This window comes from Budorcas taxicolor, chromosome 2 (genome assembly GCF_023091745.1).
Source record: "Budorcas taxicolor isolate Tak-1 chromosome 2, Takin1.1, whole genome shotgun sequence".
NCBI lineage: Eukaryota > Metazoa > Chordata > Mammalia > Artiodactyla > Bovidae > Budorcas > Budorcas taxicolor.
This window is the reverse complement of record NC_068911.1, coordinates 24,415,476-24,441,924: the sequence shown is the minus strand read 5'-3', so window position 1 is coordinate 24,441,924 and position 26,449 is coordinate 24,415,476. Positions and strand designations below refer to the sequence as shown.

General features: G+C 39.7%; 1 protein-coding gene across 1 annotated transcript; it reads right to left on the bottom strand.

Annotated features, from left to right (window-relative positions):
* Positions 1–2,127: 2,127 nt before the first annotated feature.
* On the bottom strand, positions 2,128–6,460 carry THUMPD1 (THUMP domain containing 1). Its single transcript, XM_052635957.1, has 4 exons — positions 6,196–6,460; positions 4,760–4,934; positions 3,391–3,639; positions 2,128–2,883 (listed from the first exon to the last, which is right to left on the bottom strand). The coding sequence occupies exons 1-4, from the start codon at positions 6,424–6,426 to the stop codon at positions 2,465–2,467; spliced, it is 1,074 nt and encodes a 357-aa protein (XP_052491917.1). The 5' UTR covers positions 6,427–6,460; the 3' UTR covers positions 2,128–2,464.
* Positions 6,461–26,449: the final 19,989 nt, after the last annotated feature.

The following is a 26,449-nucleotide window of genomic DNA, read 5'->3' as shown; positions in this document are numbered from 1 at the left end:
TGGTTAACCAGCAGAATCATTAGCTTAGAAAGATAAAAATTATTTCCATGTTCAGTAGCCAATAAACAACTACAGCCATTGGTGCAGGAAGACTTAACACTTATACTATCAAATTGCTTAAAAAATAAAGCCAACTCCAAAAGCTAATTTCACAACCCCTCAGTATTCTCAATTCAGATATTTTATTTTGCAATCCTCTTTGTTATCTCTGTTTTTTCACTTTTACCCCAGAGGAAACCCTGAAAAAACTAAAGTATGTGTGTGTGAACACCAAGTTGAAGGATACTCATGTTTCACAGAAATCCACAATTGGGAGAATAGGACTCTCAGTTCTTCCTCTTCTCTCAAGGACAAAATCTCAGCCTGAGATTTTGAGAAAGGGTTCCTCCCCCAGTCACAGTGTTGGGAAAAGGAGGGGAAATGCTATTTAATTTGGTTTTGCAATTCTTCAAGGAGAGTTTAAATAAGGCTTGAGACATTGCTTTCTTCATTCTCAAACCCAATTGTCTGTGGAAACCAAGAGTGCCTTATGCAACATAATTATTCCAAAGTCAGTTTCTTTTAATCCAAGACTGTCACTTTAAAGAAAATATTTTTCTCCAGGCCCTCATAAAAACAGCTCATTTGTTCTTGCAATGAAAAAATGTCTAATGAGACCATTCTTCATCTTCAAAGCATTTAGCAAAATCTGGCCTAGTGTTTTCTTGTACTTAGAACTTACTGGTAATTCACCTTTCAGGTCAAATATCCTGTGGATAACTCTTTCTCAGATAAGCATTGGATTTCTCTATGTAAGAGATTTACATGTTCTTCATTCAGGTTTTAGTTGGTTCTTTTGTTTTAAAAACATAAATGTATCTTTAATTAAGTTAACCACCTTTGTAGCATTATTTAGAACTTTTTTCATCTCCAAGCTTTTCTTTCACACTGTGAAGAAAGCAATGTGCTGTAATTACGAAAGTCAGGATATTCTTTTAATAAAGTGATGCAAAACTTGTCATGCAGCCAGCCACCGATGGGGCACTAGGAGTACAGATGACAGATCACTGGGTTTTCAGATATGAAGACCTACTAAATTTTACTGACCATTGTTTGGAGAGGCTCCTAGCAACTTAAAGGTTTTCTTGAATTTCCTGATCATTTACAAATCCTACAAATGCTATAGCATGACAAATATTCATGAAATCTGTTGATCATCAGCTCGCACAGAGAAGCTGCTGCTTTTATACAAAACCTCTTTAGCATCACGTAAGTCAATTTATCATACTGACAGTAAAGTCTTTCCAATTTCTTGTACTCCTTCTTGATCTAGCTAACTGTTGGTATTATTAGATTCTTATCAATTATGTGAATTTTTATTTTCTGGAAAAAATTCTACCACTAAATAATTTGCTTTCTAAAGTTTTTCATTGAATGTGATTTTTCTGAACAAAAGTTTTACTGTCCTGGTATTCCAAAGCCATTAAAATAATCATCTTTATTTGTCAAGGGACTATGATTTATAGTCACAACTGCTAAAACAAATATTCAGTTTGTAAGTTGCATTTCACAAACGATATACAATGGAATGCAACAGCTTGGATTATAAATCCCTTTACATTGTAAAGTAGCTTACAATATAAAGAATTTGAGTCCCTGTTGCACTAGTAGATTGCAGTGACTCAGAAGACACATTCTTTATAACCAACCTTATCAGAAATGTCTGTAATTCTATGCCTAGAATGGAACATTTTTCTTTCAAACCTTGCCTTCAAAAATTGCACCACTGCACCATCAGATTTGTTTGTAACAAATGTTATTAAAACATAAAAATGAGCATAACTTCCACTGTAGGGGCTATGGGTAGGATCCCTGGTCTGGGAACTAAGATCCCACATGCCCTATGGCATTGTCAAAAAAGGGGGGCTGGGGAGAGGGATAAAAACAAAATAAGAAAAATCCCCAAAAGTAAAAAAATTCACAAAACAATTCACTTCTAACCTATACAACCCATGTTTGTCCAATGTTTACAACAAAGTAGCAGGGGACAACTGAGTTGCAATACACAAAAATTCCTTTCTTAGAATGGAAATTTCCCTCTTGAGTTTTGATTTCACAGAGCCTGTTCACTCCTGTCAGTCAGCTGGTAGTGCAGAAGGGGAGGGTGGGGAAGGTAATCATGAGGGAGAGGCCAACATCATTCCCCTGCCACCCTCTGCTCTGTGCAACAGTGTTCACCAATTTATCCAAAGTCTCTTCTAACCCAACCAAATGCATGTGGGCCTACTGCACACTGCCATATAGGGTTGAAAGACCTCTAACAAAACTATTAGCAGAGGTGCTCCACTACTATAAGTAAACAATTATGCAGAACACAATATCAAAAACAGTATTTTTAGTCACAATTTTATATGGAATCCCAGGAACATCTCACAAAACTGCAGTTGAAAAATCCACCTCCAACACCAAACAATTTCTTTTCCTTTCAGAGATCATTTTCATTTGATTCAGATCCTTCTGTGACTTGACTTGCAAGTTCAGGTTTAGCCACCCCCTCATTCACCAGATGTGTCTCAGATATTGATTCTGTTGGACCCAGCTCCTCACTGTTCTCTGGTACCACTTGTTGGTTATTTTTTCCTTCTGCGGGGTCATTTTCACTTGATTTGTCACCAGATTCCAATTTAGCTTCTTTCCCATTTCCTGTTTGTACCACCTGCTTTGGGTTAAGCTGTGACAAGTCCTTAGCACTCTTCACCACCTCCTGGAGATTGTATTTTCTGAACAACATGTAATCTTTCACAACACTCAGGCAACAGACAGCTTTAATGATTTCTACTACCACTGTGTACTGTGGATTGGTAAGATCCACTTTATTTTCTGAATTGAGGCTGCCTACTATTCCTGTAACAAAAAGGAAAACAAGATAAAAAAAGATGCCATTAAGCTTGCTGGATACAAAAACAATCTTTCACCTCCCTCTATCTAGAATTTGTTAAATTTATAACTAACCTTATCAGAAATGTAGTTGTTGAAACACTACATATACTAGTAGTGTTATACGATACTATACTATATATATAAATGCATATACTAGTCCACTATTTTACACGCACTTGAATCAAGTTCTCTGAATGCTTTCAATATATAAAAACAAATGAAATCCTGAGAAAGCTAGTAAGAGCCCTTTTTTCCTCAAAGAAAATTCAATTCTGATTTGGAAAAGACTTTAGTATCTAACTACCAAAAATAATATCATACCCAACATATTGAAGCTAGGCTTGGTATTATTTAATGACATTTTAAAATACTTGCTCTCACTCAAAAATATAAGCCCTAAATATTAAAAAAAAATCTTAAAAGCAAATATTTACCACGGCACATCTTTGCAAAATCACTAAGAAAACATACCTGCCAACTCTTTGATAACTTCTTCTCTATTCATATGACTGTTATTCCGAGATTTGTATACAATCTGAAATGTTCCTTTGTTTGGAGCTTTAAACCATGGTTCCAAAAATGTTTCTGCATATTTTTTCATATCTTCTAAGAAAGCCTTGCATGTGCCTGAGATGGGCAACATTCGTAGAATAACCCGAGTCTTCTTCTTCTTGGTTTTGTATATATCTTGGAGAATATGATGCACCAATTTCTCAGGTTCTAAAAGAAAAAAATCAGCACAAAACAAACACGTAAATTTCAAAGTCCTCACACATTTTAAACTCTTCAGACTCTCTATAAAGACTTTTCATTGGCAGTAACATATACTGACGGTAGATTAGAAAAACTTATCATAATAAATTTTAAACAAGTTTAACCAATCGTTTCTTCCAACCAATATTTCTTTGGTGCACTGTTATACTATACTATATATATAAATGCATATACTAGTCCACTATTTTACATGCACTTGAGTCAAGTTCTCTGAATGCTTTCAATATATAAAAACAAATGAAATCCTGAGAAAGTTAATAAGAGCCCTTTTTTCCTCAAAAAGGAAATAGTACAGATAATACTGTATCTAATAACTTTACTTTTATCAAAAACAATTGTTCATGAAGGCTCTGGAGTTAATTTATTCATGATGTCTGATTTATCTAATGACAATGTCATACTGTTGTTTTCCTGTAACAGCAGCAATAATCAAACTAATAAATATTAAATAGAACATGTTTTGCAAAAAACAAAACAAATATCTTCAAGTCACTTAAGATTTAATCAACCCATTAGCTAAGTCTGTACAGAAGTCTAGATTTCAGACCTCAAGAGTCATCCCTGAGCCACAGGATCATAATGTAGTCCTTAGGAAGCATCCTGACTACATACAATTCTATTTGGGGCTGTGCAGTGTTTTCAATATTTTTAAATTAACTACGCTTAAAAACATAGAAACTTCTCCAGATTTCCAACTTCTTTTAAAAAATCAGAATATCTGGCTCTCCTAAGACTACATTCCCAAATGTCTGGAGCCATTCCAAACTGGGAGAGCTGAGTAGCATCTGTTCCTTTTAGACAGAACCATGTACTCTTGCTTTGCCTAAAGTTAAATACAAAGGAAGTGGCAAACACAGGTTTCTACTCCTATGCCCAGGTTAGTCCACCACCCCATTTCGCCTTTCCATATGCCTAGTGCCAACACAGTGCTAACACAGAGAGGATGCAATCAAATGATTAACTGAGCCATGCCCATGAAGCCATTTTGTAGGCAGTGTTCTCAGAGACAGGGTGATGTCCTGATATTATAGGATCAATAATCTTAAAGTGTATTAGTCAGACACACCTATTCCAAGTGTCCTGATGAAGACTACATTATTGGCTCCACTCTCCACTGACTGGAATCTTCTTAGCCTCATCTCTGTGGATGCCTTAATGTCACCAACTTCTTTCTTCAAGGCAGCTTCCACATCATCATCTTCTCCCTCACTTCCAGAGGGTTGTTGATCCTTGTCTGCAAACTGCTTACATAAAATTCATGAGCAGAAATGCCACAACAGCTCATGTTAGAAGCTCTTAATTAACTATTTATGTAAACCCCGCCCCCAGGGGCAGAAGATGCATTAACAATAAAACTATTTATTTAGACACCACCTCCTCCAAAATGTGGAGAAAGAAGGGAGTTTCCTCAGACTACCATACATATCATTTGAAAATGTTTTCTAAAGCATCTTGACAGTCTGGGACAGAGGGAAATGTGCTCACCAGATGAATCATTTCAGGGTGGACTTTAACCCTATCAGTAGATAGCTCTGTGCCTGATATTACACTCTGCTTTCCTAAGATTAAACCAAATAGTTATGAAATTAAAAATCCTTTACAACTGTACTACTGAAATAGAACTTGCTCAAGGTATCCATATAGACAGGACATACACTTGTTGCCCAGTTCTCTGCTCCACCAGTGATGAATGTGGTTACCAATCAGGCACTAATCTTACACATTTATGGGGCTTTGTTTACAGGGATGTTATTTTATGTACATATGCAATTTTTTTAGCCATTTCCAAAGTCCTAAAACATTCTTTTTATGTAGCTCAGCAGAATTAAATAACATGTTCATCCTTTGAGCTAGTAAATGACAGTAGCTTACCTGAATTTATATTAAATAACCTTTGTACTACGCTCCTCCATTTAATTCCCTGGGGTGTGCATGTGTGTGTATTGGTCCCAATCCTAAACCAATAATATAATTATTTCCAAAACTGAACAACTAGATTTCATACGGTATTGTTATAAAATATTTTTACTGCTTGAAATGCATTTTTATATGCATTTGAGAAGAAACTAGCACTAGAACCCAAACCACTATTTTAGAGATGTTAGTGCTTAAGACAAACACTGTACATTACAGCTATACGGTTCCAAATGGTGGCAAAAACCTTAAGTACGAATGAAGTGTGAACCTGAACCAGTGTCCTGGTGAGCAATACTTCCCAAAGCTACGATGAGAAATATGTGTTTCTGAAAGAGCTTCAGAAACCACGCCCGAACCGAAGAAAGCAGTCTATACTGGAAGCCACCGTGATTAACGATGGGGGTGGAAAACGAGGAGGTGCAAGTATTTCAAGTACAAGACCAGGTAGGGATGGGGCGGGGGCGGGGGGAAATATTCCTAGGCGAGGCCACGCCTCCTCACCGCCACTCTGGCGGCCAAATTCACGCAACTAGCTTGCCACGCTTCCCTTCTCCCTCAAAGGCCCGCCCTCCCTGGGACTGGTACCTTTTCAGGTCCATACATGTCGTCGCCGTATTCGTTGAGCAGGCTATAGGCCTCCTCCACGCACTTGCGCTCGTTCATGTTACAGGTGATGAGAATGCCCTGTATCCCGGGCTCCAGCTGGCGGGGCCCACCGCCATCCCAGCGCCGAGCCCGCTTGGCCTGCACATACTGAGCCTTGCCTTTACGCTTCCCGCCGCCAGGCTGAGGAGACTGCTGTATGCGGGCCGCCATGGTAGGTTAGAGTTGAGGCCAGCGAGAAACGTGTTTCTCCACAGCCCGGGCCACTGCGCACAGCCCGGGCCACTGCTGGCGCGGGCTGATTACGTCAGCTGTGCGCGAAGACCTCCCCTACGCCCTCCCCCGAGCCTCATTCCGTGCTACGTCGGGTCCTAATGCCGGTACTAAAGGGCGGAAGGCTCTGGCGAGGTGGCGTGAGGCCCGCCCCTCGCCAGGACTGACAGCCACTCGCCTCAGCCTCACCACCCTCGGGAAGAAGCTGTTTCCCTGGTGTAGGGGCCGGCCACAGGTGGCAGCAGCTTACTGCATCCAGTATCAGCAAATTGGCAGCCCTTTCAGAAGTGGCGGTAGTGGCAGTTTCCAGAACGTTAATGCCGGTTCAAGCCTTCAAGGTTTCCCAACTGTAAGGCCAGTGCGGAGAAGAGAACAAGCCGGGCAGTTAGGCAAAGAAAAGGAAATTTATTAAAGCGAAATGAAAGTGACTGGCTCTCCAAAAGAAACCCAGTAGAATCCTTCTTATACCCAGTAGAGGGAAACTGGGTCCCCTGAAGTGGGGTGGTTAGTTTATCTTCAGCCTGCAAGTGGAGCTCGGCAGTCACGTAGTCTTGAGAGAGTCAGAGGTGTCCCACGGTAGGGTGATCGGGTAGTCTTGGGAAAGTAAGTGCCAGCGATGAAACTAGGATGTTGCTTCAGCAATGTGATCAATTTCATGGGTCACTGTGACTTTATCTTTTGTTGGCGAGGTCAGCACAATGAGGCCCCATGCAGACCCTATCACCAAGCATCTTTGGCACCTCCAGCCTTCCCTATAATTCTATCAGCTTTCCAAAAGTTTCCAATAAATTCCTTTTTAGCCTATATTTGCCAGTATATGTTTCTGTATGACTTACAACCAGGAATGGTGGGTTGCATAAATGTTTCACGCTGCTATCTCTGTGATTATCCATAGGCTCAGCAACTATCATGTTAATATATTTATCTTTAAAAATCGTTGAAAAGATATCCGTTTTGAGGTATGTGTTCAGGAGGAGTAAGTGCTTCTCACACTCACCCACAGTTACTACTCAGGTACAAAATTGTTGCCAGATTTGAGTTGCCACAAACCCTAAAGGAGGTAATCTGCAAAAGGTGCACTGAACTTAGTCAATAATTGTTTATTATTGATAAACAATATTTTTTAACCCCAGGTTTACCATTATTTCAAAAAATCTTACCACCATCTTACTTTTTGCTTTCACCTTTGCTTCCACCTTTACTTTGCAGAATGTCATCTGTGGAGTTTGCATAGCATATATTTCTTGAGATCCTGAGCTGCTTGTGAAAAGCAGTCACATTACACTTGCCATGCTGTGGTGTTGTAGCAGTGGTCCCACATGGGACCTAAGGCATAAGGGGCCTTTCCCTCCCTGGCTCCGGTCTGCATGCTCCATTAAGACAGACACCAGCTATAACAGTCCCACTCAGCAGTTGGTCAGGGCACCCCAGTGGGACGACCCCTCCCACACAACCAAGTGAGCAACTGTCAACCAGCAACTAGCTTATAGCCCTGTTTTGCCATTGGTTGGTGCCACTGAAAGCCCCTTCCCCCTCCCTATTGTATATAAAAAGACCCTGAATCCTGACTGAGATGAGATGGTTTTTGGAGACTCTAGTCTACCATCTTCTTGGTCTGCTAGCCTTCCTATAACTCATCACTCATTGCTCCAACAACTTGTCTCTTGATTTATTGACCTGTTGCGTGGTGAGCAGAATGAACTTGGGCTCAGTAATAAATTTTGGTGAGCCAGCCAGGAGCCATGCTGCTCATGGTGAGCTGGCCCCACTTGGGGAATTTTCAGGAAAGGCCCTAGCAGCTGCCAGGACATTTGTCCTGAGGATCTTCCCTGCAGAATTTCCTGAAGTGGCATGGGCTGCCCCACCGTTTGGCAGTTGGAGCAAGGAATTGACATTTGGGAGCTGATGGGCTCCATATCCTAGGGTAAGTTGCTCTGGTGTGTACAGCTGGGAACATATTCCCCTCTCAATTTGGACTTTTCCTTTAAAGGAAAAGCCAATTTGTGGGGTACCTTTTTGAAAGGGAGTACCCTTTCAACAAAGGGTACCTTGTGGAATTTACCTGATTTTGTGAACTGGTTCATTTGCTTTTGGTTTTGTGTCCATTCATAATGGAGTCTGTTCGTGCCTTTGGCATTAAATTTCTGTTTTGTGATTCTTGAACTTATTAATAGGGGAAATACTCCATCTGTCCCTAAGGAAGGCTGTTTGGGCTGTATCCTAAATAAATGGGCAAGATATAGCTGTGGGCCTCTGACTAAGAAAGAGATGATAGCCTGTTGTGATGGTGTGTGGTCCCAATATACACTAGAATCAGGGAATCGATGGCCCTTAAATGGCTCAATTAATTATTATATGATCTCACAATTAAAATTGTTTTGTGAAAGGGCAGGTAAAAATGATGAGATTCCATAGGTGGAGACATTTATGGTATTACATCAGGAAGAAAAGTCAAATGGGTGCTGCCTTATGGTGCAGCAATCCGGAAAGAAGGTCAAGGAAATACCTATTCTACAAGAGGGAGAGGGAGAAAGTGAGAGTGAGGATATGTTGTTTCAGAACTTAAACGCTCTCTGACCAACCCAACTCCTCCACGGGGCCGAGCATGTTGCATTGGCAGGTGTTCCAACTGCCCTAGCTCCTGTTTCCCCTCCTTGTGAATATCAGTTAGGGGTTTCTATGTTAACACCCAGGGCACAGGAGCCTGGCTTAGCATCACCATCCAAGACCCTGTAGGGAACCCAGTTTGAATGGGAGCCACTTCTGGAGCAGGGCAATTTGCCTTGCACCAATATGCCATGCTGCTGCTGCTACTGCTAAGTCACTTCAGTCGTGACCTACTGTGTGACCCCATAGACAGGCTCCCCCCATCCCTGGGATTCTCCAGGCAAGAACACTGGAGTGGGTTGCCATTTCCTTCTCCAGTACATGAAAGTGAAAAGTGAAAGTGAAGTCGCTCAGTCACGCCAGACTCTTAGCGACCCCATGGACTGCAGCCTACCAAGCTCCTCTGTCCATAGGATTTTCCAGGCAAGAGTACTGGAGTGGGGTGCCATTGCCTTCTCCAATTAAAAGAAATAGGAAAAAAAAAAAAAAGCATCCAGCAAGAGGCACTGGAAGGGGAAAGGAGAGAACCCGCCTTGCTAGTTTTTAGCAAGGTATTATATACTTTTTCAGTTGGTTACTAATAATAGCTCAAGGTTGTAAAGGTCTTACCAAACCCATTCCCAAAACATAAATTTTAAGATAGCAAGATTAGCCAGAAGGAGCCCTTTCTGTTAAGAAGGAGAAACATGTCTTCCAGAGCAAGATACATTGTTTCATTAACATAGCTTAAGAAGGACATACGGACAATTGGACATTCTCATTAACAAGATATATGGGTTTGTTGAGCAATTGAAGCTCATGGTTTGAAAAAGTTAGTTTCAGGTAGTCGCCATAGCAACACAGGATTAAAGGAGCCTCCTACATGACTAAGGCCTAGTGAAGGAATGTAGAGGGGGAAAATAAAAGTCCGCATTTGTCCCTTCCCTCCTCTGCTCATTTGGGGACCCTGGAGGCCTACCTGATCATCAACTCTTTTACCATAAAGACAAAATTAGTCCGAGCTCTGGCCTTAGGACTACCAGACTTAAAGAAACCTTTCAAATTGTATGTTGATGAGAGACAAGGCAAAATCACTGCAGATGGTGACTGCAGCCATGAAATTAAAAGATGCTTGCTCCTTGGAAGAAAGGCTATGACCAATCTAGACAGCATATTAAAAAGCAGAGACATTACTTTGCTGACTAAGGTCCATATAGTCAAAGCTATGATTTTTCTAGTAGTCATGTATAGATGTGACAGTTGGACCATAAAGAAAGCTGAGCACCGAAGAACTGATGCTTTTGAACTGTGGTGTTGGAGAAGACTCTTGAGTCCCTTGGACAGTAAGGAAATTAAACCAGTCAATCCTAAAGGAAATCAGTCCTGAATATTCATTGGAAGGACTGATGTTGAAGCTGAAGCTCCAATACTTTGGCCCCCTGAAGCAAAGAACTGTCTCATTGGAAAAGACCCTGATGTTGGGACAGATTGAGGCAGAAGGAAAAGGGGACAACAGAGAATGAGATAGTTGGATGGCATCACTGACTAGATGGACATGAGTTTGAGCAAGCTCTGGGAGTCATTGATGGACAGAGAGGCCTGGTGTGCTGCAGTCCACAGGGTTGCAAAGAGTTGGACACAACTGAGCAACTGAACTGAATAGGGCTAGATGCCATGATTTTAGTTTTTTGTGTTTCTTTTTATCTTAGTTTTTTTTTTTTTTTTAATATTTAGTCTTAACCAGCTCTTTCACTCTCCTCCTTCACCTTCATCAAGAGGCTCTTTAGTTCCTCTTTGCTTTCTGCCATTAGAGTGATATCATCTGCATATCTGAGGTTGTTGATGTTTCTCCCACTTATCTTGATTCCAACTTGTAATTCATCTAGCCCAACATTTCTCACGATGTGCTCAACGTATAGATTAAATTAACTGGGTGACCCCAGACAGCCCTGTCATACTCCTTTCTCAATTTTGAACCAATCAGTTGTTCCATACAGGGTTCTAACTGTTGCTTCTTGACCCACATACTGGTTTCTCAGGAGACAGATAAGATGGTCTGGTATTCCCATCTCTCTAAGAACTTTTCACAGTTTTTCATGATCCACACATTCAAAGATTTTCAAATAGTCGATGAAACTAAGATAGATGTTTCTCTGAAATTACCTTGCTTTCTCTATAATCCAGTGAATGTTGGCAATTTGATCTCTGTTCCTCTTTCTTTTCTAAACCCAGCTTGGACATCTAGAAGTTCTTTGTTCACATGATACTGAAGCCTAGCATGCAAGATTTTCAGCATGACCTTGCTAACATGGGAGATAAGTGCAATTATCTGATGGTTAGCACATTCTTTGGCACTACCCTTCTTGGGAATTGGGATGAGGATTGACCTTTTCCGGTCCTGTGGGCACTGCTGGGTCTTCCAGATTTGCTGATGTAATGAATGCAAACCTTGATGGCATTCTCCTTTAGGTATCTGAATAGTTCTGCTGGAATTTCATCGCATCCACTAGCTTTATTAACAGCAGTGCTTCATAAGGCCGACTTGACTTTGCACTCCATAATGTCTGGCTCTGGGTGACTAACCACAGCATCGTAATAATCCAGTTCATTAAGATATTTTTTATACAGTTCTTCCAAGTATTCTTTCCATCTCTTCTTGATCTCTTCAGCATCTACTAGATCTCTACCATTTCTGTCCTTTATTGTACCCATCTTTGGGCGGGTTGCTTCCTTGATGCTACTGATTTTCCTGAAGAGATCTCTAGTCTTTGCCTTTTTGTTGTTTTCTTCTATTATTAAACACTGTTCATTGAAGAAGGCCTTCTTGTCTCTTCTAGTTATTCTTTGAAACTCTGCATTTCTCCCTTGCTTTTCTCTTCTCTTCATTCTTCCACTATTCAAAAAGCCTCCTCAGATAACCACTTTGCCTCCTTGCTTTTCTTTTTCTTTGGGATAGTTCCATTCACTGCCTCCTGTACAGTATTACAGACCTCTGTCCATAGTTCTTCAGGCACACTGTTAATTAGATCTAGTCCCTTGAATCTGTTCATTACCTCTACTGTGAATTCATACGGGATTTGATTTAAGTGACACCTGGCTGGCCTAGTGTTTTTTTGTTTTTTTTTTCTGGTTTCCTTTGGTTTAAGCCTGAATTTTGCTATGAGAAGCTGATGATCTGAGCCACAGTCAGCTCCAGGTCTTGCTTTCACTGATTGTATACAGCTTTTCTGTCTCCAGCTACAAAGAATGTTGTCAATTTGAGGTGATGTCCATGTGTAAAGTAGTCTCTTGTGTTGTTGGAAAAGGGTATTTGCTATGACTAGGGCATTCTCTTGGCAGAATTCAGTTACCTTTTGCCCTGCTTCATTTTGTTTTCCAAGGCCAAACTTGCCTGTTACTTGAGATATAAATTGACTTCCTAATTTTGCATTCCAATCCCCAATGATGAATAGAACATTTTTTTTAGGTGTTAGTTCTAGGAGGTCTTCTAGGTCTTCATAAAACTCATCAACTTCAACTTCTTCAGCATCAGTGGTAGAATCATAGACTTGGATTACTATGATGTTGAATGGCTTGTGTTGGAAACAAACCTAGATCATTCTGTTATTTTTGAGGTTGCACCCAAGTACTGTATTTTGGACTCATCTGTTGATTATGAGGGCTACTCTTTTCTTCTATGGGATTTTTGCCCACAGTAGTAGATATAATGGTCATCTGAATTAAATTCACCCATTCCTGTCCATTTTAATTCATGGATTCCTAGGATGTCACTGTTTATTCTTACCATCTCCTGTTTGACCACATCCAATTTTCCTTAATTTATGGACCTAACATTCCAGGTTCCAATACAATACTGTTTTTTTGCAGCATTGGATTTTACTTTTGTCACCAGAGACATCCACAGCTGAAGGTCGCATTCACTTTAGTCCAGATGCTTCATTCATTCTGAGGCTATTGGTAATTCTCCTCTGCTCTTTCCCAGTAGCATATTGGACACCTTCAGACCTGGGGGATGCATCTTTTGGTGTCATATCTTATTTGCCCTTTATGCAGTCCTATACATATATATAGATATAGATACATAGGTGTCATTTATATATCTATATCCATGTGTGTGTGTGTGTGTGTGTGTATATCTAAAAATGATGCTTAGACTTTTGCTCTTCTCAACTAAAGCTCAAAGCTAAGAATTGAGAGGCACTGTCTCAGCCATTTCGAGTAAAAAAAACTGTAAACAAAGACTAAGTTAGGTATATCTCTCCAAGTTTGGAAAAAGATGGCTTAATTAGCCCTGCTACATCCACACCACTCTGCTTCTCAATTTACATCAAAGCCTGGTGAGGGGAGAGAAGAGAGTGCTTTCACTTCCCTTTCCTACTTCTTATTTCCACTTTAGTCAATGCTGCTAAGAATGTTTTCACCTCCTTTGCAGAGAGGGACATAGAGGGAATCCCTTATAAAGGTTAAAGGTGTTTGGGAGAAAAAGAAACTGGCATCATATTCCTGAGTTGATGTACCCTTCCACCTGGTTAAGTGAGAAAATGAGCCAGGATGGCAAGAAGAGATAGGTGGCAGGATACAGAGAGGGAGAATGGGGAGGGACACAGCAACAGAGGAGAGGACTGTAGCCCAAGACAAAGTATTCTAAAGATGTGTGAGTTATCTGTGTCAAGTAGACTCCCAGAAAGTACTTGGGCTTAAACAGGTAGACCCAACAGATAGAGGATTAAAGTCACATTGTCATGGTAACTCCTGTTACCCTAGTATTTTTTCCTTATCCCCAACAAGAGAATATCTAGAGTTTACAATTGGCAAGGGAGAAAAAGTGGGAGATCGACAAGACTGCTTGTTTCTATTCTAGGCGCTAGACTTGGAGGAGCAGCAAAAATAGTGGTCAGCCCTCCTGTCCAATGCTGGTCCTTAGAAGCACAGAGCAAGTCTGTGCTGAAGGGAGAGGAACAGGTACAAGGTACATTGTGTTTGAGATTTAAATTTTGAGTGGACAAACTTTTAACAACTGAAAGTGATTGGAAAGTTGTAGGACTATCCCAAGAAGTCTTTCATTTTTCTCAGTTTAATTACTGTGTGTTTTGGTGTGTTCTTCCTTGGGTTTACCTACTTGCGACTCTGCACTTCCTAGACATGAGTAACTGTTTCCTTTCCCATGTCAGGGAAGTTTTCAGCTATTATTGCTTCAAATATTTCCTGAGGTCCTTTTTCTCTCACTTTCTTCTCCTTCTAAGACCCCTATAATGTGAATGTTGGTGCATTTAATGTTGTCCCAGAGGTCTCTTAAACTGTCTCCATTTCTTTTCATTCTTTTTTCTTTATTCTGTTCTGGGGCCTTGATTTCTACCATTCTGTTTTCTGGGTTAATTATCCGTTCTTCTGCCTCAGTTACTCTGCTATTGATTCCTTCTAGTGTATTTTTCATTTCAGATATTGTTTTATTCATCTCTGTTTGTTTGTTCTTTAATATTTGCCTCCATTCTTTTTCCAAGGTCTTGGATCTTCTTTATTATCATTATTCTGAATTTTTTTCCCTAGCAGGTTTCCTATCTTCGTTTCTTCTAGTGTTTTATCTTGTTCTTTCATGTAGGACATATTCTTATGCCATCTCATTTTGTCTAACTTTCTGTGATTGTGGTTTCTATTCTGAAGACTGCATGGTTGTAGTTCTTTTTGCTTCTGCTGTCTTTCCTCTGTTGGATGAAGCTGTCTAAGAGGCTTGTGCAGGCTTCCTAATGGGAGGGACTCCACGGGTGGGTGGAGCTGGGTCTTGTCCCTCTGAAGGGCTGGGCCATGCTTAGGAAAACTTTAAGCAGTTTAAGCTGTCTGCTGATGGGTGGGGCTGTATTCCTGTCCTGTTGGTTGTTTGGCCTAAGGCACCCGAAGTCTACCGGCTCTTGGGTACAGGTAATGGCAGCCTCTGGGAGGGCTTATGGCAATGTGTACTCCCTAGAACTGCCACCACCACTGTCTTTGTCCCCACCGTGAGCCACAGCCATCCTCTGGCTCTTCAGGAGACCCTCCAATACTAACAGGTAGGTCTGACCTGGTGTCTTATGAGGTCACTAATTATTTTCTCTGGTGTGCATGGGACCTTGCATGTATCCTCCAAGAGTAGAATCTCTGTTTCCCCTAGTCCTGTGGGCTACCTGTAATCAAACCATACTGGCTTTCAAAGCCAGATTCTTTGGGGACTCCTTCTCCTATTTGTTGGACCCCCAGACTGGGAAGTCTGATGTGGGGCTCAGGACTTTCACTCCTGTGGGAGAGCCTCTGTGGTATAATTACTCTCCAGTCTGTAGGTCTCCACCCAGCAGGTATGGGATTCGGTCTTATTGTGATTATACCCCTTCGACAATCTTGTTGTGACTTCTTTATCTTTGGTTGTAGGGTATCTTTTTTGCTAGGTTTCCATTGTCTTTCTGTCAATAAATTTTCAGCAGTTAGTTGCGATTTTTGTGTTTCTGTAAGAAGGGGTGAACGCATGTCCTTCTACTCCACTATATTGAGCTCAACCCCCCTCCAAGAAGTCATTAAGTGATGGAAAAGGGATATTGAATATTGAGGAGGAAAACAGAAATTGAGGGGGAAATAATTTGGAGTTAAGAGTCGTTTGAAAAGCTACATATAAATATATGCATATTAACTAATTTTTATAGATATTCAATATATATAGATTTACATATCTATATCTATATATATCTCCCTTGCACTCCCTAAATACACACACACACACACACACACACACACACACACACACTGTTTCACAACACATTTGGTGATGACTTTATTCTTTATGTCATTCTGTATCTTTTATACAGCATGTATAATGCATACGTTCTTTTTACAAGTTAAAATAAAGTGCCATTTTCTTGATGTAGATATTCGCCAAAGTATTTCTCTTTCCTCCTTGAGTATACAGCTAGACTAATTTTCAGCCCCCTGTAGGTAAGGGTGGAGAAACATGGGTAGATGTGATGCATGCTTCTAGGCCTAAATTCCTGAGATCCTCCACAAATGTACTCTTGTGATGTTCCCTTGCTCTGGCTCTTACTCTCCTGCTTGTCAACTTGCTGATTTTAGAGGATCCAATAGAGGAATATTAGGAAGTCTAGGAGAGAGTGAAATCTATGAATATAAGGACTCTGACTACTGTATAGAGTGGAGCCATCTAGGAAAGTCCATCATCCAGGAACTTCTGCATTAGACTTAAGCCTCTGAGTTCCGGGCTTGTTTCTGCAGCATAGCCTGAAAGAAAGAAAGTGAAGTCGGTCAGTCGTGTCCGACTCTTTGTGAACCTGTGGACTGTGTCCATGGGATTTTCCAGGCAAGAGTACTGGAGTGGGTTGCCATTTCCTTCTCCAGGGGATCTTCCCAAGTCAGGGAGCGAACCCAGGTCTCCCGTATTGTAGACAGACGCTTTACCATCTGAGCCACCAGGGAAGTCTAAGCCTGTGTGCAGCACAGCCTAGCACACCTTAACTAATATACCGGGAATCTAAAGTTTGTTCAGAATGTCTTTACTATTCTTGTTAAAGTCTTATTGTCTATAGTGATTATGAACACTGTCTTTCTGATAAATTAAAAGAATAGGCCTCATAACAAAATGAAGAGAGTGTGGGTTTTGAGATCTGACCTCAGTAGACAGCCCAGCTCTGTTGTTTCTTTGGCGGTCTCAGAGGGAAATTTTAGCCTGTTAGCCAGGCCTCTGTTTTCTTGCCAAAACACCACACTGTACTTCTTACTTCCTCCTTAGAAAATGCATATGAAGTAGACCTCTGTCTGGAAGTAGATTACAAAATGGTTGAGACAATTCTATAAAAATTTTTTCCTTTTTTCTGTAGAACCATTTATGAAAATGTTTTATTTTTGAAGAATTTTTTGGTTATTGTTGTTTAAATTATTTAGGGAATATATTCATAACTTCAGACTATTTTACTAATACATTTTGAGAAAATATTTAGCCAACCTTGGCTGGTGCAATAGGAACTCAGGCAAGATGGAGACTATTCCAGGTAACATTTCCCCCTATTTGACTTAATTGTGCCAGTTCCACAAAGTACACACACTCAGCTCTTTGTGAATGATGGAAAAACCTCAGTGGGGCTCAGAAAAGACCTGCCATTTTCCCTCTGGTTTTGTATACCAGAGTTGGTCTACATAGGAGTCAGGGTCTACTGGGAAGAATAAAAATGGAAAGATGGGGTCTAATCACATGTTGGTTATATTACCTTGCCTTTCCCCCTTCTCTTTTCCCTTGGGAACTTTATGGGTAGGCAACATAAGGACTGTTTCGACATGTTCATTATCAAAATCTTTGCTCCCATCAAGTTGATTCTAAATGTAATCAAATGACTTGACATTAAAGTAGAAGGATATTACCCTTCTAACAGAGTCACTTTCAAGCTGTATGATTTATTTTAAGGTTATTTGTTCTCTGCTCAACATTATTTCCTCATTTTTTTTTTAAAAAAAGGGCATAGCTCTACTTACCTTACAGAGATGCTATATGGCCTATGAAAAACATTCAAGAAATGATAATCCTCTTCCACTCTATGTAAGAGATGTTCTGAGGGAATTAAAGCTTAGGACCCTTTAAGAAGGAGGTGAGCATTCTTGCTCATGCTTTCCTTAAGCCTTGTGCAACAACGTATCTTGCCTAAGAACTGGCCTTTCTTTCAGTTCAGTTCAGTTCAGTCTCTCAGTCATGTCTGACTCTTTGGAACCCCATGAATCGCAGCATGCCAGGCCTCCCTGTCCATCACCAACTTCCAGAGTTCACTCAAACTCATGTCCATCAAGTCAGTGATACCATCCAGCCATCTCATCCTCTGTCATCCCCTTCTCCTCCTGCCCCCAATCCCTCCCAGCATCAGAGTCTTTTCCAATGAGTCAGTTCTTTGCATGAGGTGGCCAAAATATTGGAGTTTCAGCTTTAGTATCAGTCCTTCCAATGAACACCGAGGACTGATCTCCTTTAGAATGGACTGGTTGGATCTCCTTGCAGTCCAAGGGACTCTCAAGAGTCTTCTCCAACACCACAATTCAAAAGCATCAATACTTTGGCACTCAGCTTTCTTCACAGTCCAACTCTCACATCCATACAGTAGACCACTGGAAAAACCAGAGCCTTGACTAGACAGACCTTTGTTGGCAAAGTACCCCAGCTCACGATCATGCAGCACAATATCTTACTCATGGAAATACTTTTCTTAGATTCTGTGTTAATAATTATAATTGTAACAAATCTTGCCTGGGAACCTGTTTCTCAGCAACGATATATCTCACCCAGAAACACGTTGCCCAGAACCCGTTCCTTCTGACTAATCTTGTACTGAAGTTATCTCAGGATTAATGCCTTGGGAAAGGGTCTAATGGAACTTGTACAACCTTGAAGTATTCTTTTTATCTATTCTCAGCAGCCAGTTGAGAAGTTTGTAATGCCCTGCTTAGTGAGGCAGGTACTCTACTACCCCCTTCTAATGTCTGTGTCAGTAGCTTTTTCTGTCACTTTCACTGTAAACAAAAATCTACACAAAGCTCTGAGTGACGGAGACTGTCTGTCTTCGATCCCAGTGGTAAATATTCTTTGGAGACCATGAATCTGGCAGCACCGTTCACTGTAAGATATCAGTTCCAACACTAAACTCATTTTCTTGTTGTTATGATGGAAAAGGAGGTATGTTAAAAGAATCTCTCAGAAACCTGGTGTTGACTGGGAAGTCCATTTATTTATTCAGATTTTTCCTAAGACAGGTGGGTATAAGAATGATTCCAATCACTTAGATTAGAATTCTCCAGGAGATTTCGTTTCAAATAATCTTAGAAGACGACTCAAGTGCAATGGGTTAGCCTCTGGGATTAAACTTGGAGTGAGGGTGGTTATTATACTTGAGTTGCATGCTTGAGAAGAAAACCTGATCTACTTCCACAGAAAACAGATCTCCCTGTAAAATGAGGGATGTAGGTGTTAACAAAATACACTGGGTAAATTTTAAAGCTCTAATTGTTTTCATTGAACAATTTATGAATTGAAAGGTGTCCCATCTAGCAAACAGAGAGGAACACCAAAGAACTACAGAGAGGGAAAGGTGTTTAAAAGCAAGACAAGGAAATCATAGACAAAAACTATTACTTCAGATTTATCTGTGGGGGACAAAGGGGTCTAAGTGGCAGATGACTTCATTTTTCTTCATTTTTCTTTTGGGGATGGAAAGGATTACCTCATTGGTGCTGATCAACAAATTTCTTATTGACCAGTTAGAATTACATTCTTGGAGAATGTTGTGAGCTTTTGAAAGACTACAATGAACCAGGGAGATTATTGTGATTATTATAAGCAGGATAATTCCCAACATTTTGTGGGTACTTTGGAGCCATGGTCCCTAAGGACCAAACCAATCAAAATCAAATAAGTTGAAAAAAGACTCTGAAGTAGTCATCTTTTTAAGCCAAGTTAGATCATTTCAGTGGTCTTGTGTAACTGAATTTTAACCTCCCCAGAAGTGTTCATCTACATGCAGTAGGTGGTGTTGGCTACAACACAGACACTTTGGACAGACACAAGGCACTTTTAGCTGCCTTGTTCAGCTAAAAGGCAATCAAGGGCTAACCTATTATCAAGGACGACTTTAGCCAAAGAATCTAAAGATTTCGTTAGACAATTATTGCTAATGCAGCAGATTCTGCAACATTTTTAAGAGTTAAGGAGAGGCTCCTTGTTTGTAGGGAAGTAAGAAATCTATCAAAGGGAGCTAATTTTGAATCTTGATGCCTCCTGGTAATTTCCATTTGAATTTGTATAAGGGTTTGTAGGCCACACAGGTAGTTTTATTCTGGTTACCCTTACTTTATATTCCTTTCTTTGTATAGATCCTGAATGTAAAATTCCCCAAGTTTCCAGTAGTTAAGCAGAGATAGGGGTTCTTTGGCAGCCAGGGCAGATACGATTTTTTTTTTTTTAATGACAAATCCATCAGTCTGAGAAATTACCTATATCCTCCCTCTCCTTAACAAAGGCCTGGGAGATACAATCAATGGTGTCACCTTTCCAGGCTAAAGGAAGAAAGAGAAAAAGAGAGGGTTTTGTATCTCGTAAAAGTATCATGTCTTAATCTGGATCTCGGAAGGAAGTGGTCTAACTATATCTAGTTAAAGTATCAAGTCTTAATCTGGCATCTTGGAAGGAAGCTGTCTACTTTGATGTCAGCTACTTATCTTCCCAGTCAATTTGATTTGGCATTCTCCAGCATTTCTATTGGATCAGATGTCAGGTAGAGCCTTCTTTAGCTGTGAGATGTACATACAAAGTTCAAGTCCCTGAAGTTTGGCTGCCATCTGGATAGTGAAGAGGACCTGAAACAGTCTCTTCCAAGGAGATTTAAGAGCAGTCTTAGTTCTTACTATTCCCAAATCAGAAGGATGGGGGGAAAAAATGTAAATGTTTGTTTGGAGAGTTGTAGCCAGATTTCAGGAAGCTGAAAAAATTTAAAATCCAGTTCAGGGAATTCCCCAGCAGTCCAGTCAGGACTTAGCACTTTCAGTCTGGTGACTTGGGTTCAATCTCTGGTCAAGGAACTAAGATCCCACAAACTACCACAGCCAAAGAAAGGAAGAAAGAAAGAATCCAGTCCAGTTTACAAGTATAAAAGAAAACTCCAAAGTTGATTAACAGGATTATAATCTAACATCAACAAAAAAAAGTCTAAACATAATTTTTCTCTTTCAATTGCTCCTGTTTTTTTTTTCTTTTTTTCTAGGATAATTAAAGTAAAACGAATCTGTTTACATAAGACTTAGCCTACATAAATACAGTAAGAATAGTGATTGGCCATATAAATTTCGTTGAAGACTGCTTTGCTAGAACTTTTTATAAATTTAAACTTTCAAGGCCAGGAAACCAAACTAAAGTTCAAGTAAGTCCTTAATGCTGTCTGATCATACCTGAGTCTATTCATATTTATTTCAAATGTTATTACACTCAAAGCATTGTTTCTAATTACAATGTTTCTAATTGTCCTGTTACTGGATAGCAGAGTTTTATTGAACTTATGTAAATAACTATGTTGCCAGAAAAGAACACTAAACAGTTTCCATATATTGGAGACAGGTAGGGAGAAAAAGTAAATGTTTCATTTTTGTTTACAAAGGTATATTTTATCAAATTGATGTAAGTCCAAAAAGATTAGGAGAAAACATTTACTTAAATCTGGAATAGGAAAATATTAGAGAACTGGCAATGTTTCCAAAAAAAAGTCATAAGAAATATAATTATCTTCCTCAGCTTATTCACTCTGATGTTATTAATTCTTATTTTTGAATCCTCTTTTCCTCCTGGTTCTAGAAGAAACTTGGAAGAAAAGAGAATTACCAGTTCAGTTTCATGATCTTAAAGTTAGCAGAAAACTGCACTTGTCAAAGTTCTTTTCCATGAATTCTCTTTGAGAATGAAGCACTTTTTCAGGAGTGCTTTTGTGAAAGCATCAGAGTAAAACAATAATTCTCTGCAAATGACAATGAGTTTAAAATGCCCATTATGATGAGAGTTCATTATAATGGAATTAATGAGGAAATTTGGTTGTATCTGTGACAAACAACATTTTAAGATAACTAGAATTATGGCTGATACTACCAGGACAAATCAGATTTCCAGGAATTTCATACAGTTTCTGAAACAAATCTAACCCATATAAACAAAACATGAAGAAGGCTTTGTGTTACTTATTTGACCCTACTTCCCATGTAATTTTGAGACAGGAAGACAAGAGTATAGCTATTTTGGAAAAGAACTGGGAAACAGGCTTGGGCAAAACAGGCCTTAGAAGCTAATGCACAGAGGCCCTGGGGTCTGAGTCCCAGAGACAAGAATCAGAAATAAAATATTAACTTTAATCTCTGTTACACTAAGGAGTGTACCTAGAAATTCAACTATAAACTTTAACTTTATGTCTTTTGATGTTTTCTTGCAGAAAATTCTCATGTACTCCTTTCCCCTAATAGAAACACTCCCTATTCCTGATAGCCACCTTGAAGCCATCTACTACTGATCAAGAAGTCTGACAGTTTCTGGAAATTATCAGTGATCATGAGACAGACTTGCTTTTTTGTTATAAAAGCAACCTGCCCATTCTATCCCTCGAATTGGCACTCCTGTTCCCACTTTTTCCTTTGAGCACATGCTATCTCTTTTAATAAAAAGCTTTGCTTGTCTTAAAGTCTTATGGAAGCAATATTCATTTCTATGGTATTGCTGTCCAAGAATCAGGAGAAGGCCCCTTAACATACCAAATAAGCCTAAAAAAGCTCTCTACCTTTTCATAAGGAGAGAGAACAAATCTTTTGAAATGTTTTAGAGACCCTTTGGAAAATTTCAAAGATACTTTGCGGTCAAAAAGGACTACATACAGAATTTGATTTGGAGAAATTTGTCACAAGATCTCAACAAAGGTTTTAAAATACTTGGTTAAATAGGATCATAGGTCACTATGAAACAGCACTTAGTTACCCATTCAACTAAAGTGACAACAGAAAATGTTAAGGCAAATACAGAAAGTTAAATGGATTCCTTTTTAACTTTAGCTCTTTTATTAGAGAAGATTAGGATTTCTGAACACAGAAACTTATTTGACAAAACACAGAATCCCTGGTTTTAGGAAGATGATTTTGAAAGGTAAATAAAAACCTTTTGTAATCTGTTATCAAGAGCAAACCAATAGCCCAAAAGACTTTGTCCTTACAGCAGAGAGAAAACCAAATGATAATTTTACAGCAGTTTACTTTTGGTATTAAAACTCTTATACTTAATTAAATTCCAATCTTAGCCAGTTTTGACTACACAAAAATATTCCTTTCCAAAGATTTCTTTGTTACAAATCTTCTTTTACTGAAAACACATGTCCTACTTCCCATGCACATGGAAATGTTTCCCTTATAATTTCCAATAGCTTTAATCACATATATTAGAATTTTTAACTCTTAGAAATCTTTAATTTTGAATGAAAACTAAAAAGTACATGATCACAAACTATTTTTTACATTAGCATTCTGTAATTTGGCAGACATAAATTTTTTAATAATTTCTAGAAAGATGTACTTTCTGAAAGAAAATTTCTCAGCCTAGAATTAAGCATCAGTTCAGTTCAGTCGCTCAGTCATGACCAACTCTTTGTGACCCCATGGACTGAATCACACCTTGCCTGCCCATCATCAACTCCTGGAGCTTGCTCAAAACTCATGTCCATCAAGTCGGTGATGCCATCCAACCATCACTGACTCGATGGACATGACTTTGAGCAAACTCTGGGAGCTGGTGATGGACAGGCAATCCTGGCATGCTGCAGTCCATAGGACACGACTGAGCAACTTAACTGAACTCAACTGTAGAGTCATGTGAATTGTAAGAGGTCATGTATCCTTTACCCACTGTCCTTTACCACTTTATCATATTGTGCAAAATTTTGTCACTACCATGATATTGACTTGATACAATCAAGAAAGATATTTCCATCACCTCAAGGATCCCTCATGTTGACCTATTATACCCACATCCCTTACCTCCCACCCTGACCCTCTCCTTAATGCGCCCCCACAACTACTATGTAATGTGTTTTCCACTTCTGTAGTAATGTTGTCTCAAACATGTCAGATAAATGAAATTGTTCAGTATGAAAAAAAAAAGGAATAATCAAAAGGAAATTTTACAAATAAGAAATACAATAAGAGAAATAAAAAGCTATTTAGATGGACTAAAAAACAGAGTGAAAGGAACATTTAAAAAAATCAGTGACCTGGAAGGTAGGGCAATAGAAATTACCCAATATTTATGACAGAAAGAGAACAGAATATACAAAAGGGGGGTTTCAAGGTGGTGCTCATGAATACAACACAGTTTGCTGTTACTGCTTTTGCTAAGTCAAGTTCGACTCTTTGCAACCCCATGGACTGCAGCCTGCCATGCCAGGCTCCCTTGTCCTCCACTACCTCCCAGATTTTGCTCAAATTCATGTCCATTGAGTTGGTGATGCTATCTAACAATCTTATCCTCTGCTGCCTCCTTCTTTTGCGTTTAACCTTCCCAGCATTGGTCTTGTCCAAAGAATGGCTCTTTGCATCATGTGGCCGAAGTAATGTAGCTTCAGCTTCAATATCAGTCCTTCCAAGGTATATTCAGGGTCGATTTCCTTTAGGATTGACTGGTTTGATGTTCTTGCTGTCCAAGAGATTCTCAAGAGTCTTCTTTAGCATCACAGTTTGGAAGCATTAATTCTTCAGGGCTCAGCCCTCCGTATGGTCAAACTCTCACATCCATACATGACTACTGGAAAAACCTCAGCTTTGACTATACAGACCTTTGTTGGCAAAGTGATATCTCTGCTTTTTAATACATTGTCTAGGTTTGTAATAGCTTTCCTTCCAAGGAGCAAATGCCTTTTGATTTCATGGCTGTCCACAGTGATTTTGGAGCCTAAAAAATAAAATATGTCACTGTTTCCACTTTTTCCCTTCTGTTTGCCATGAAGTGATGGGCCCAGATGCCATGATCTTAGTTTTTTCACTGTTGAGTTTTAAGGCAGTTTTATCACTCTCCTGAGAGGGTCCTGAAAATTTGGTAAGCAGAGTACCCACAACAAAGAGTAAAAGGACAGTACCAAGGTGGTAGGAGAAACAGATACAGACTCACCAAAGAAGAAAACCACACCCTAACCATGGTGATCCACAGATGGGAAGGCTTACAAAAGTGTATTTATTTTCCCTCAGGAGTTAGAGATTTGAGCTCAACATGAGACATCTTAATCCATTGATCCTACACAAAAGAGACAAGCCCTCAGAACACCTGGCTTTGAAAACCAATGGGGAAACTACCCAGGAAAACTATAGAACTAAATGGAACAGAAAATCCACTCTTAAAAGGGCTTGTTCACTCAACCCAAAACCCAGCACAAGAACACCAGATTGAAAAGCACAAGGATCATAGGTGAATGTGATGCAACTACTAATCTTGAAGCATCTGCTGGGGAGTCAAGAACCTGTTGGCATGCTCCCTGGGGATTGAGACACTGGTGTAAATCATTTTTGCAATCCCAGGCTATGTTGCTAATACTGAAGCTGGCAGGTGCCATTTTGAAATTCTCCCTCTAACCCTGCTAGGACCTGTACCTGCACTCTGCCAAGAGCTCAGCACACATCTGTGCCTCAGCTGGGCCTTATACCTGCTGAGTGATAATTCTGCCCACCAGCACCTGGCAGCAGCCATGTCCTGGCCCTGCAGCTAGGGGACATCCTCACCCACCAGCATCCCACAGCAGCAGTGTCAACTCTACACAAAGGAAGGTGAACATAGCCTACATAAAAGATACTTCTCGAGCACCTCTCTCTGTGGCCAGGTGGGACTGCACTTCTGAACCCCATAGGACGTCTCCTACGTAAGTCACTCCTTCAAGATTCAGAGAAGTAGATGACTTTATCTACTACATAGAAACAAACATGGAGAATTAGGAAAAATGAGGGGATGAGGGAATACAGTCCAAGTGAAAGAACAAAATGAAACCTCAGAAAAAGAACCAAGTGAAACAGGCACAAGCAATCTACTCAATAAAGAGTTTAAGGTAATCTTTCCAAGCAAGTACATTGAACTTGGAAGATGAGTGGACAAACACAAACATTTTAAGTGAGAACTTAAAAAACAGACAGAAAATATCTAAAAATATCAGACAGAAGTTATAATGAACTGAAAAATATACTAGAGGTGTTGAACAACAGACTGGATAAGATAGAAGAATGAATAAGTGACCTGGAAGACAAAGTGATGAACTCAGACAAGAGAGAAAAATAAAAAAGAGAATTTTAAAAAGTAAAGATAAATTAAGGAACTTCTGGGACAACATCAAGGATATTAATATTCACAATATAGGAATGACAGGATGGGAGAAAGAGAAGAGGTCTAGAAAAAATTATTTGAAGAAATAGTGGCTAAACATCTATAATCTGGGGAAGGAAACAGACATCTGGAACCAGGAAACTCTGGAATTACAAATAAGATGAATCTCAGGGGAAAAAAAGTGGAATGTAAAGATAAACACATCACGACACACTATAATTAAAATGTTAAGAGTTAAGAATAAAGAAGAAACCATAAAATCAGCAAGAGAAAAACAACTTGTTATGTGCAAGGGAAACCCTATAAGGGTATCTGCAGATTTTTAAGCAGAAACTTTATAGGCCAGAAGGGAGTGGCATGACTTATTTAAAGTGCTAAAAGGAAAAAACTTCCAACCAAGAATTCTCTACCCAAGAAGTTTATCATTAAAAAGAATAGAAGGATAGATTAAGAGTTTCCTAGGTAAACCAAAACAAAAGGATTTAATCACCA

Bases quoted from the DNA above. Each gene is read 5' to 3' on its own strand.
- THUMPD1 (XM_052635957.1), bottom strand. From the start codon at position 6,426: ATGGCGGCCCGCATACAGCAGTCTCCTCAGCCTGGCGGCGGGAAGCGT. The intron at 3,640-4,759 runs GTGTGTCTGACT...TTTTTCTTTTAG, and splicing joins CATCAGGACACTTGGAATAG to AACCTGAGAAATTGGTGCAT. The intron at 2,884-3,390 runs GTATGTTTTCTT...TTTTTGTTACAG, and splicing joins AGTTATCAAAGAGTTGGCAG to GAATAGTAGGCAGCCTCAAT.